This window comes from Balaenoptera physalus (assembly GCF_965194825.1).
Source record: "Balaenoptera physalus genome assembly, chromosome: 6".
Taxonomy (NCBI): domain Eukaryota; kingdom Metazoa; phylum Chordata; class Mammalia; order Artiodactyla; family Balaenopteridae; genus Balaenoptera; species Balaenoptera physalus.
In genome coordinates this window covers 64613200-64626117 of record NC_138885.1, presented here as the reverse complement: position 1 = coordinate 64626117, position 12918 = coordinate 64613200, and the positions used below count along the sequence as shown (strand labels likewise).

Below are 12918 nucleotides of genomic sequence, written 5' to 3'. Positions count from 1 at the left end.
ATATTTAACATATAAAGTAAAAGTCTCTGATTTTCTTCTCCTAAGATAATCACTGGAGTGTGAGGTATAGTATTCTATATTTGACATTCTCATGTTTACTAACACAGGGTTATTTTATTGGTATCATACTCTAAATAATGTTTGTAACCAATGAATAAACATCCATCCCAGATAATCTGAAAAATTCCATTTTCAAAAGATTACAAAATACCATAGGCGTAACTACAAAAAGCTGAACTTACTAATCTCGAACCATTAATAGAAACAATAAAGTCAAAGAATGGCTCCAGTCCAGCTCTATGTCCTGGGGAATTTTCTTGTACCTGTAAAAACAAAAATGCCAAAAATGAAAAATGCAAAGCTTAATTATGAATCAAAAGCTAAATTTTAATACCCATCACTTTTCAGTAAAAATAGATTAATTTCATTGATACAGGTACCCACTAGTTCTCTTATTTCTCTTCATCTCCCAGATAATGCCCCTGCAGCTCCCTCAATTCTACTCATTCTTTAAATTCATCTCGTACATGAGGTTTTTCCTCTATCGTTCTATTTCACACCACTTTCTGCTTTTTGGGGGGTGGGGGACAATCCTCCCAGCATTTAGCACATGACATAGCAGACAGTTAATCATTACAACTGAGCGGCAAATTCAAATTAATTTATTCTACTTATTCCATGGCTACCACTAGCAAGGCACTATTCAATTACAAAACTAATGTAGGAACATAGCCACTGTTATGAAGACATTTATAATCTGTTGAGGAACAGGCAAGAAGGGGAGATGGAGGACACAGACCTCTAACAGCTGTAATACAAGACCAAAGATGTTAATGGTTATAATGGAGGTACAAAGTTCTAAGGGGAAGATTAAATCTGACTGAAGAAGTTTCACAGAAAAAAAAAATGACATTTGAATTGTGCTTTAAAAGGGGGTAGAACTTTCAAAGGTGCAGATGGATAAGGGGATGAGAAAAAACATTTTAAAGTTGAAGACATAATATGAGTAAAAACCCAGAGGGAGCCTGAAAAATGAGGATCATAATATAGTATACCTAGAGACAACAGGGTGGTATGGGATAGAAATAAATTATATGCAACATTTTGTATGAATCAGCAGTTTTCAGGGTGTAAAGATCCATGGCTTTCATCAGATTCTCAAAGGGTTTCTCCTCAACCCAAATAAAGTGTTAAAATCATGGATTTTGTGCAATTCTTTTATTTTACAGGTGAAGAAACCATCTTATGACTTGCCTATGATCTTACAGCTGGGTAGTGGTAGAGGTGAAACTCAAAAGTATAGACCTATTAGCCCAGTAAGAAGGCTGGAAGGAAAGAATGGAGCTAGACTTATAGAGGATTTTACATGGAAGATTACGATTACCTAGTTTCTCAACAACTCAAATGTTCAGCATCTCCAATTTGAAATTGATTAAAATAAACTATTAAATTTCCTAAATTTGCAGTAATATAAATATTAGTAGCTAGTAATGGTAGTAATATGACAAAAGAGCAAAAAGTTAATACAGAACATTTTGCATTTCCTCTAAAATATTTTCACAATGTTTTAAGGAATTTTTATCCTGCTTGATGTCACTAAATACTATCAAAACTATCCTATGAAAAGAGTTTGCATTGATATTTGTAGGCTGAACTTATATAATAGTCTAAACAGTTCTAATAGTCAATTCTGAGGCTAATGCAAATAATAGATCCACATCCATACATACATCAATCTGTAGCTATTCACACAGTAACAAATCATTTTAATGCTTTCAAAATGGAACCCAAATTGTTCCCAGAATATGTCCCTCTTATACCAGACTTCTTGGATTAATGAGACTTGATCTTGGATTAATGATACATTCATTACTATTGTTACCTTTTATTCATTTAAAGCCAAATTATACTATCATTGCCTCTGAAGAAGTAAAACTAGATTTTCTTCATTTGTCACAGTAAGGAATAGTTCGTTGTCCATTATAAAGATGGCTCAATGTTTAACTTGCTAAAACTGTTTGACCTTGTTTTATGTAAAATTTCCTGCAAATGTGGGGTTAAATCATTTTTGTAAATTAAACGAGTTAAATATCACAGGGACTTATTATTTAAAGGTGTTGGCTCTCTAACAAAAATAATCAGCACATACTGTTTATTTTCTTTATACTCAGTTTTCTTAAATGGGGCTATTTTATATTCCAAAATGGCAGATAGATTTCTCCTCAAATGGCAACTCTGAAAGGAAAATGGTGGCTGCCTGGAGCTATTATGACAAGAAAAGAGACGTCAAGTCACAGCTAGCTGGCAAAAAAAGTCATAATACTCTAGGTGTAAGATGCCTGTCTATTAGGTTCCTATCAATTAGGTTCGAAATGACTGAGGTGTGAAAAGAGGATAATTAGCACAGACCCTAGGAGCCCCCTGAGAAGGGAATTTCTCATTTAACTGGGTCCACATCTAATCATCTAATTCTCTGACTGGAAATGTTTCCAAATGACCATTTTATCTAGAAACCAACTAGTCCATTGATCAATTTCAGACTTCTCCACTGAGGCTGCCAACACTTTACCTTTTAGTTAAAAAGGGCTAAAGGGAATACTTTTGTAATATCATCACCAACCAAGAAAGGTGATCCCACACACTGATTCTTATCATGCCACCCTCCAAGTATCAAGTTTTACCACAATTTGTTTGAAATGAAAAGTTTCCAATACCATTAGAATTGTTCTTCCCCATAACTCTAAACAGATTTAATAGCTAAATTTGGATTCTAAAATAAATAAATAAATGTAAATAATCCTTTCTCTATTTTCTATTTTCATTTGCTAGAAACATCGATATCTCTGTTTCTAATGGACCCTGAAATTAATTTATTTCCTAAATTTATTTACATCATTAGTACCAGCACAATTCTGGCATCTAGGTATCTTAATTACTACTAGGAAGCCAGCAGAGGGAGCCCTAGAAAATGCTCTCTTTGACCCTAATTCATTTAAAGAACATTTCCTACATTTCATAGCATGGAAAATAAATTCTACTACACCACAAATTAAACATCCACAAAGGTAAGTTCCTCTGGCAGTATTACCCACTGACAAGAATCTCTCAGGCACCTAATCTCTCAAGCATCAGATTACCACTTCAATACTTTGTCCCCTATGAGATCTCATGATTGCTGATTCGTCTGCTTCCTTCAAACCATCTTAATTTAAAAAAAGAAAAAAAGAAAAGAAAAAATATATATACCCAGCTCCATGGGCTATTTAATTTATTATTGGGCCAAATATCACAGCAATTTAAGATGAACAGATTAAATTTGAAAGTTTAATAATTAAGATTTTACATGATTTTGAAAAAATGTACAGTGAAAAGATAATAGAATTTTAGAGCCAAACTGACTTGATTTTGAGTCATGGTTTGCCTAATTATTAGCTTTTTGGGCTTGGGAAAGTTTACCTTCCTGGGCCTCAATTTTCTCATCTGCAAGGAAGGGAAAATGCCATCTACTTTACAAGAATATTGTAGAGATTGAATGAATTTAAGTTCATGAAATGCCTAGCGAAGTCTCTGACATATGACAGGAGTCCTACAAATCTTAAGCTCCTCTCCCTAACTCCACAATCACCACCTGAGGGCAAATCTTTATAACCAATTAATTCCTGGACACTACATTATTTTTCTAACCATGTATTAATTATCTCTCACCTCTTAAAAAAAAAAAGAGAAAAAGACATAGAACGTTAGTCAGCTAGGAAGAGGAGATAAATCATTTTTAAAAATGTTGTCTCTCAAAAATCAATTCTATATGGATGTCAGATCTAAAGGTCAAATGTAAAACAATAAAGCTTTTAGAGAAAAACATAGAATATCTTTGAGATCATCAAGTATGGACACTTTTCTTTTTATTGGCCACGCTGCATGGCATGCGGGATCTTAGTTCCCTGACCAGGGATCAAATCCGTGCCCCGTGCACTGGAAGAGTCTTAACCACTGGATACCAGAAGTCCCAAGACTTCTTAAACTGAACACAAAAAGCTAACCATAAATTTTTAAAAAACTGATAAACTTTACTAAAACTATGAACTTCTGTTCATCAAAACACACAATTGAGAGTGAAATGATACAACATAATATCCAACAAAGGAACTGTATTCAGAACAAATTCAGAATTACTGCAAATCATTAAGAAGGAGAGTGAAACCACAATGAGATACCACTTCACATTCACAAAACCTGCTAAAGTAAAAAAGACAACAACAAGGATTGGCAAGGATGTGGAGAAACTGGAACCCTCATACTTTGATGGTGGGAATGTAAAATGGTGCAGCCTCTGTGGAAAACAGTTTTGCAGATCCTCAAAATGTGAAACAGTTATTGTATGACCTAGCAATTCCACTCCTAGGTATATAACCAGAAGAAATGAAAACATGTCCATGTAAAAACTTATACACAAATTTCATAGCTGCTGGAAAGTGGAAACAACCCAAATGTCCTTCAACTGATGAATGGATAAACAAAATGTGGTACACTTATAGAATGGAATATTATTGGGCAATAAAAAGGAATTAAGTATTGATATATGCTATAACATGAGTGAACCTTGAAAACATTACGCTAAGTGAAAGAAGCCAGTCACAAAGACCATATATTGTATGATTCCATTTATATGAAATGTCCAGAATAGGTAAATCCATAGAAAGTAGATTAGTGGTGACCAGGGGCTGGGAGTAGGAGGAAAAGGGAGCAGCTGCTAACGGGTAGGGAGTTTGTTTCTAGCGTGATAAAAAGTTCCTGGAATTAGATACTGATGATGGCTGCACAACTCGGTGACTATACTAAACAACCACTGAACTGTAAACTTTAAAAGACTGAATTTAATGGTATGTAAATTATATTTCAATAAAGCTGTTTAAAAAAGAAGACAGACAACTTAAAGAAATGGAGAAAAGATTTTAGCAGACACTAAACAAAAGAGGATGCTGAAGTGGTCAATAAATATGAAAATGTGGTCGACTTCAACAGTCATCAGGAAATGCAAATTAAAACCACAATGGGATACCACTACACACCTATCAGAATGGCCAAGATGAAAAAGACGGAAAATACTAAGTGTTATGAGGATATGGAACAATCAGAAACCTTAATTGCTGCTAGTGGGAATGTACGTTAGTAAGCTATTTGGCAATATCTATACTAAAATACACACACCTTTGCCAAATATTCCACTCTTTAGTATACCCAGTAGGAATGGGAATACGTATGTTCTCCAAAGGCATGCACAATGTAACATTCACAGCAGCACTATCTGTAACAGCCCCAAGCTAGACTGGAGGAGTTCAAGGCTCACCTGCTAAAACATTCTCTTCACATGTTTTATCAAAATAACTCAAAGAGCATGTTCTCCTGATTCTGACCCAATGATGTAACTTGTGACATATGAAGAAATTTGAAATAAAATTCTAATGCTAATTAAATGAAATAAAAACCCATCACTACATCATAGCTTCCTAGAAAAGATCTGCATGTTAGAAAAACGATGCTGAAAGAAACTGGTCTGCTCCAAAAGAAACTAAAACTCTGACAACATGCCATCTCATTTTATACTCTTCAAATACCAACTCAGGTATTTGTTTCTTAGGGAAAGAAAACTTGCTGTGTGATCTCAGGCAATAATCTTTCTGTGCTCCTTTTCCTTAGCTGTAAAGTGAGGAGGCTGACTAGATAGTCTCTAAGATTGAATGACTCACCATGAAAGAAGTCTGTTGTTAAGCTATCTATAGATTTTACAGTGTAGATCAAACCCAACAAGATCATTTTTAATTATACAGACTGTAGGTCATTTTAGTTCAGGTGTTTAGTAGCACTGTGGCAAAGCAATGAAAAGGACACTGGCACTCACCTATCTTTTAAAATACAGATGTAAAATTTCCTCAAAAATGAGGATCTTTAAAAATTAACAGGGACATTTATAAAATTAATGGGTCAAATTTGATCCAAAACTTAAACAGCAGTGACATACAGGGTTAGGTACATGGACAAAAAGTAGCTGCTGAATGACTAATTAAACGGAAATACTAATTAAAATGTTTACAACAAGTATATTTTAAGCAGTATTGGCACTATAATAGTTGTTCTCAATAGGTGACACAATAACGTAAATGCTAATAATAAAGGCAACAGCTAACATTTATTGAGCTTTTATCATATTCCAGATGCTATGTTAAGTGCTTTACATGGAATATGCCATTTAATCCTCAGAATAACCAAAGAAGTAGACAGCATTTTTTTAATAAAGAAATTTAATGTGCTCAATTTTTTTTCAAAATATTTTCATGTACACTATCTAATGTGGTTTTCATTAAAAAAAAAAAAAAAAAAAAGAGGTGGAGGAGGCACTACTCTTATCTCCACTTTTCAGATAAAAAGAATGAAGCTCAAAGAAGTTCAAAGGTTTGCCCAAGGGAAGACAATGAAGTGATGGAGTGACACTAGAATCTAGTGATTCACAAGGGTGGTCTCCAGTGGTCTACTATGATAGTCTCTCAATGTATCCATGTCCACAAGATGACAAGGTTCCTTACTGCTGATAATGTGCTTACATGATCTCTCACTGATGCTTAAAAAAACAAACACACAAGCAAAAACCAAAAAACCCCAGCGTTATTCTCTTCATGCTGTAGTAAACTGATATGCGATGCCAAGAGGACCTGTACAGTCTCTCAAAGTAACTATTTTGTTTTTGCATATGTTGTTTGGAAAAAAGTCATCTTACTTGATAATCACAACTCCCAAGGCAATCTATAGTCAGATTCTAAGGCACATATCAAATCTTCATGGATATTTTCTAGTTTAGATTGTTAACTGCTTTTTTATTAGTAATCAATCAATATAATCCTTTTGGTAGAATATTAAAGCCAGCAAAATGAATGTACTGATATTAGTGGTTATTCTAAGTTCAATTCTTCTGAAAATTTCAGGGGAATTATTAAAAAGCCCTGTCAGTATCTGCCCCAGAAAGGCACTGAAGCCAGTTCTGTGCACTCTACTACGTACTGACCAGAGACAGAAACCATAATTACCCACCAAGAGCAGGTCTCCCCAAATGAGGATCCTGAAGATCCATACATTAAAACACACGTCATCACAAAAATATATAAGGTACACAAACAACATGACACTATTAATTTGTTCGAGGCTGATTAATATCAGGAAAAGTTTATGTCTAATGATACTGACAATTCCTAAAAGTGTCCTAAGGTTCACAAACAGTGTATTTCATGGCATTAATAAAACATTCATTCATAATAAAATGAAGTATTCTGATTCCTACATTTGAAAGCAATATCAAAGAATGTGTATTAAACAATTTCACAGCCTTTTATTAGAAGAGATCAATTTTGGGAGCAGGTTAGAATCTTCAAATGGTGTTTATAAAGCTTTTTCAATTATAACTTTATATTTGGAAAACATCAAATAACCCAAATGTTTTCTTTTTATACCCACTGTTTCAGAATGAGTGAGAAGAGAAGGGATAATAGTGAGATTTTTATGTTTTTCAAATGGAGGCATGAGTTTAAAAAGTTAGAGAAACACTGGGTTAGAATTAAAAAAAATTATGACTATCAAATAATGGGATTTCACTTTCTCAGAACAAGTACCAAGTTGAAATCTTGCAGGATTTCATGTAGATTATTTAGGTTCCATTAAAAAAGAGCACATCTAGGGACTTCCCTGGTGGCGCAGTGGTTAAGAATCCCCCTGCCAATGCAGGGGACATGGGTTTAAGCCCTGGTCCGGGAAGATCTCACATGCCGCGGAGCAACTAAGCCCGTGCGCCACAACTACTGAGTCTGCGCTCTAGAGCCCGTGAGCCACAACTACTGAGCCCACGTGCCACAACTACTGAAGCCCGCAGGCCTAGAGCCCGTGCTCCACAAGAGAAGCACCGCAATGAGAAGCCCGTGCACCGCAACGAAGAGTAGTCCCCACTCGCCGCAACTAGAGAAAGCCTGTGCGCAGCAGCGAACACCCAAACACAGCCAAAAATAAAATTAATTAACTAATTAATCAATTAATTTTTTTAAAAAGTATAGGCAATTCTTAAAAAAAAAGAAAAAGAGCACATCTATATAATAGTAGATACGGTCTAGGTATTCTGTTTTCTATAGAAATAATTCCACTTACTCTCACTTTCTCCTCTAAGGAGAGTACCTAATACTGCCCAGCCTGCAGCAAATGGCTCACAAGATAAAGGCCTGTTATTACACTGTAGACACAATTCATCTCAATGGCCTTTCCTTCAAAACATCCATCATCTCAAAATCTCTCTCAGAGGAAATTATAAGGAACAGTGAACATGACATTTTCCATATCCCCGTACTGGTGTGAACACTGGTTCCAGAATGTCCTCAGATACCCTTCGTTTCAAAGAATATTAAGTGTAGAGTGGAATTAATTTGAATATTTTAATTTAGAAACATCTTATAATGGGCATCCATGTGGCAACTCCAAAAACGTAATTTTGAAAATGGTCTTGTTGGGTTTACTTGATAATTAATAGAAAATCTAGACAAGAATTCTGTATTCAACATACTGCAACTGTAGTAACTTATAACAAAACTGAGAAGTCCTGGCTAACATTTCTCCTGCCTTATGTTAGGATAAGAGAATGGGAATAAAAGTGGTATGCATGGTGAACGCGGAACGGGACCCAATGCATAAAGGAATCAGAAATACAATGTTCTTTTTCTTTTTCTTTTTTTTTTTTTTGGCCATGCCCTGAAGCTTGTGGAATCCTAGTTCCCCAACCAGGGATCCAACCTGTGCCCCCTGAAGAGGAAGCAAGGAATCCCAACGACTGGACGGCCAGGGAATTCCCTATAATGTTATTTTCAAAAGAAAGCTTCTGAACAAATTTTAAAATCTTTCACTAGGAGTCCACTTTCAAAAAATAATTTTTATAACTATATTTTTTGTAAATATACAAATATTTCATAGTCACTGAAAATTTGGGGTAATATATTAAAATTTAAAAGGAATAAAAATGTCACCATCCACCAATAATCCTTTTAATATCCTGGCTTATTACCTTTCCATTTTATTTCCCTAGGCACTCAAATGTACATGCACACACACGGAGGCACACCTATGACCACAGAGTGTTTTGAAACATAATTTTCACTGAATGCACAGAATTCCAATCTGTAGTTAGGCCTTGATTTATTTAACAGTTACTCATTTGTTGCATATTTAGGTTGTAAAGCCAACATCCTATGATAACTTTTGGCCATATTGTACTTGATTATATCATATTACTCAAAATCTTTGTGAAACATGGCTAAAGGGCAATGGTAAGCACAGGGAAAAAAAAGACGAGGAAAAATACTTCAACAGTATTTACCTTTAGATGGTAGGATTACAGGTAATTTAGGTTTTTTGTTATACTTTCTGAACTTATCCAAATGCTCTCTAATGAACACGTGCTGATAATCAGAAAACAATGTAGTAATTTACTAAAATGAAGACCAATGTTTATATAAAGACATTACAATCCAATAACATGGAAAAATACATTTTAAGTGAAAACGAAAGGTAGGATTTAAGGTTGTAGATATGTATTTGTAACAGCAAAAGACTAGAAAAACTAAATGTCTAACACCAGGAGGTGGTGCTTAACCAAACTATGGTATAACAGACTTACTATGGAGCTAGGTGAAGGCAAGAGGCAAATCTCTGTGCGCTGCTATGGAAAGATAGACAAGACACTGCCAAAAAAGACGACCGGGGTGTTTAATGGTATGTAGCATGTTATTCTAACAGTTACAAAAGGAAACAAAAAGAAACAGTGAAAGGTTGGGGGGGTGGATTCTTTTACACGCATAAAACATTTTTGAAAGGATAAACTATGTTGGTTACTTCTAGGGTGAGTACGGGGAGTTGGGTATATAATATGATCACAAAATGAAAATGTGCATTAATACATAATAGATAAAAAGGTAAGTATACTGTTCATAGCAGAAAATCTGGAAACATTTCAAGGTTGTCCCCTAAATATTTTTTAAAGCAGAATCTAACAATGGATATGAAAAAATAACAGAGAAAACATAAAGGTCAATCTCTGAATTGTAGGAATACAATTTAAAAATAACAGTAATAAAATAGCAGTGTATATGGGTGTCACTATAAATTGGTATTTCAAAACACAATCATACAAGTTTTTATCACTAGCAAGGAAATGGCCAGGGAATTATTAAAGAAAACTAACTTCTAATTAAATCATTCTAGAACTTGGTAAACATGGGTGATTTTATTCCATGATTATCCTGCCATATTTACCCTGGTTTACAATCTCAGTAACCCAGAGATGAAATATACAACCATAATTTAGGCAATAACAAATGAAAAGAAAATTTTTATATGTTGAGATTTAACAGAGTACTTTTCCCCTCTAAAAACAAAGATAAAGAAACCAATTACAGAATCAGGGCAGAGTGGGTTAGGAACTCAGAAACATTTTAAAAAATTCTCCTAAACTAGATGATCATTACTATTTTAAAGCTCCCTCTAATAAAATTCAAATGAAAAAAGAATTATTTCATCTTTTGCAACATTTATGCTCCAGATGCAGACTGGAAACTAAGGTTGTCCCTAGTGCTTCTAAAAATCATATTTATAGAATAACAGCATCTGCACTACTGAATATGTATGAGTGCTGATCTTCGGAGGTGCACCTATGTAAAGAAATACACTTCAACTTGTTTACCGTCGAAGGTAGTCATTAACAAAAGTCAACAGAAGTCACTGAACTGGAATCCTTTTGATGTGTACAACTTTCTTACAGACTTTCAACACTCATTAATACTGTGCTTTACCTAGCGCGTTATTATAAAAATATCACGAATCCCCAATGATTCATGGCCACAATCAGCAACTGTGAGAATCAGCTAGTAACACAGGATAACATACCGCAGAGAACTCAGAATCAAACCAGAGAATAGAGAAAGTACTGCCCCTAACTTTCACTTCACATCTGGGATCTGACAATTCTCCTTCCATTTCCCCTATCAGTGTGGCACTTGGGGGTTGGTTTAGCTAAAGAGAACAGGAAAGTATTATGGTTTACTTATAGATTCCCTTTATTTTCTGGGAAAATCATCCTTTCCCACCAAGCGTATGGCTTCAAGAGGGATTTTTAGCAGAGTGGAGAGACAACTAGACGTGATAATCCTGAAGATCAGAAAGGTGATTGATAACGGTCCTATCAAGCAGATGTCTGGTAATTTAGTTTAAGAATGTTGTCTCACCTAAAACATGGGACCTAAGGAAGAAGATGACTAGCACCAGGAAGTGCACTTTCCCACTTTCAGTGAAAATGCTCTTGCCTGTGAGGAGCTATCTATTTACACTATATTATGTCCTGAAATGGTGCTACAGATTGGGGCCACTTTGTTGACAGTCCATCATGTTATCACTCAACGCAGGTGTCACAGCACACAACCAACACTGCCACTTTTAAAGACTCCCAGTTCCTTGAGGAAAGGACCACACGCTCCGTACAACCCAGGCTGTTCATAACTGGGGCTTAGCTAACGCCTTTCGAGATACTATGTTTCTCTGCATCCTGGTGACCGAAGTTGCTTTCCTTTATTTACCTGGATTTTTTTTTAAAAAAACGTTCCTCTCCATTACCTCTTTTACACTGTGGATCTAAACCTTAATCTCCACCACACCCTGAGCAGCTTTAGAAAAAAGAGAACGGAAGTTCCCACCGCCAGGAAATGTGGAAGAGGAGGGTTGGTAAGGTCAGGAGCGACACAGGAGAGAAAAAACTACAGTCAAAATCAAGTAGATTTAAGTCCGTCAAACCTACTTCTAGGCCATTTCGTTTTGTTTGCTTAATTGGCCTTTTCGGACACACGGACAGCGCGGAGGAGAATCAACACCTGCCGTTGCATCCACCGCCTCTAGTCTGCGGGTTCCAGGCTTCCTTTTCTCGGAAAACTCAAATGCTACCTTCACCATCACCTCTTTTGCAGACTGCACCCGAGCCTTCCCTAACTTTGGGAGCTAAGAATGAAGGGGTGGGGGCAGAGAAGGCCGTGAAGAGGAAAGGAGTCAAGGTTGCCCTCTCGCCTGGGCCGCTCCTGGCCAAGTCGCCGGCTGCCTCCTCTGGTCCCAGCCCGTCCTCCCGGAGCGGCGGACCCGGGCCCGGGGCGCTACGGGGAGGCGGGATGTGAGCGGCCTCCTGAGCCGGCCTCGGCCAACGCAGCGCCCGCGGTCGCCTCTCCTTCGCGGGGTCGGGCCTGGCTGCCCCGGGAAGAAGCCCGTCGGGGCCTCCGCCTCCCCGCGGCCGGGCCCCGCCTCCCGCCCGCCGCCCCCGGGCCGCCGTCGAAGCCCTTACCCGCAGGACGTGGTAGCCTTCCGTGCCCCCGCCTGGGATCTCGACGCTCTGCGAGGAGCCCATGGCGGCGGGCGATCAGTGTGGCCAGGCCGGGCTCCGCGCTGCTCCCCGCCCCCTCGCGCACCGCCCTCTCCGCTCCTCCGCGTAGCACTTGGGACGTGGCACTCGCAGCCTCAGGAGAGCCGGGCCGCACTGCCCGCTGGGAGATCGTCGCCGCGGCAGCCAGGGCCGCTGCGACGCCGCAGACAGCGCCACCTGCCGCGTACCACCGGGAGGGGTCTGAGCCCGGGAGGCAGGGCTGGAGTGGAGGGCGGGGAGAGGCCTATTCGTGCTCGCGAGAGAGCAGAAATACGGTTCATCCCGTCTCTACACCTTACTACGGGTCCCTGGGCTTGACAAGATTCATCTAGACGCGTTCCCGCTCTCACGAAAGAACGGTCGCTTGACTGTAGCTCCCCCTGGTGCCCAGAGGCCGGGAAGGGGCTCCTGCTGAAAAGAATAGGGGCGGATGCAAACAC

General features: G+C 37.9%; 1 protein-coding gene across 1 annotated transcript in view; it reads right to left on the bottom strand.

Moving 5' to 3' along the window:
* The window catches only part of GORASP2 (golgi reassembly stacking protein 2), a 29124-nt gene extending 16495 nt beyond the window's left edge, over nt 1–12629 (bottom strand). The window contains exons 1-2 of the mRNA XM_082465460.1: nt 12401–12629; nt 243–323 (exon numbers count right to left, since the gene is read on the bottom strand). Of these exons, the coding sequence (XP_082321586.1) occupies nt 243–323; nt 12401–12463 (144 nt within the window). The 5' untranslated portion in view covers nt 12464–12629. The remainder of the gene's footprint in view (nt 1–242; nt 324–12400) is intronic.
* Between the last annotated feature and the right edge of the window lie 289 nt (nt 12630–12918).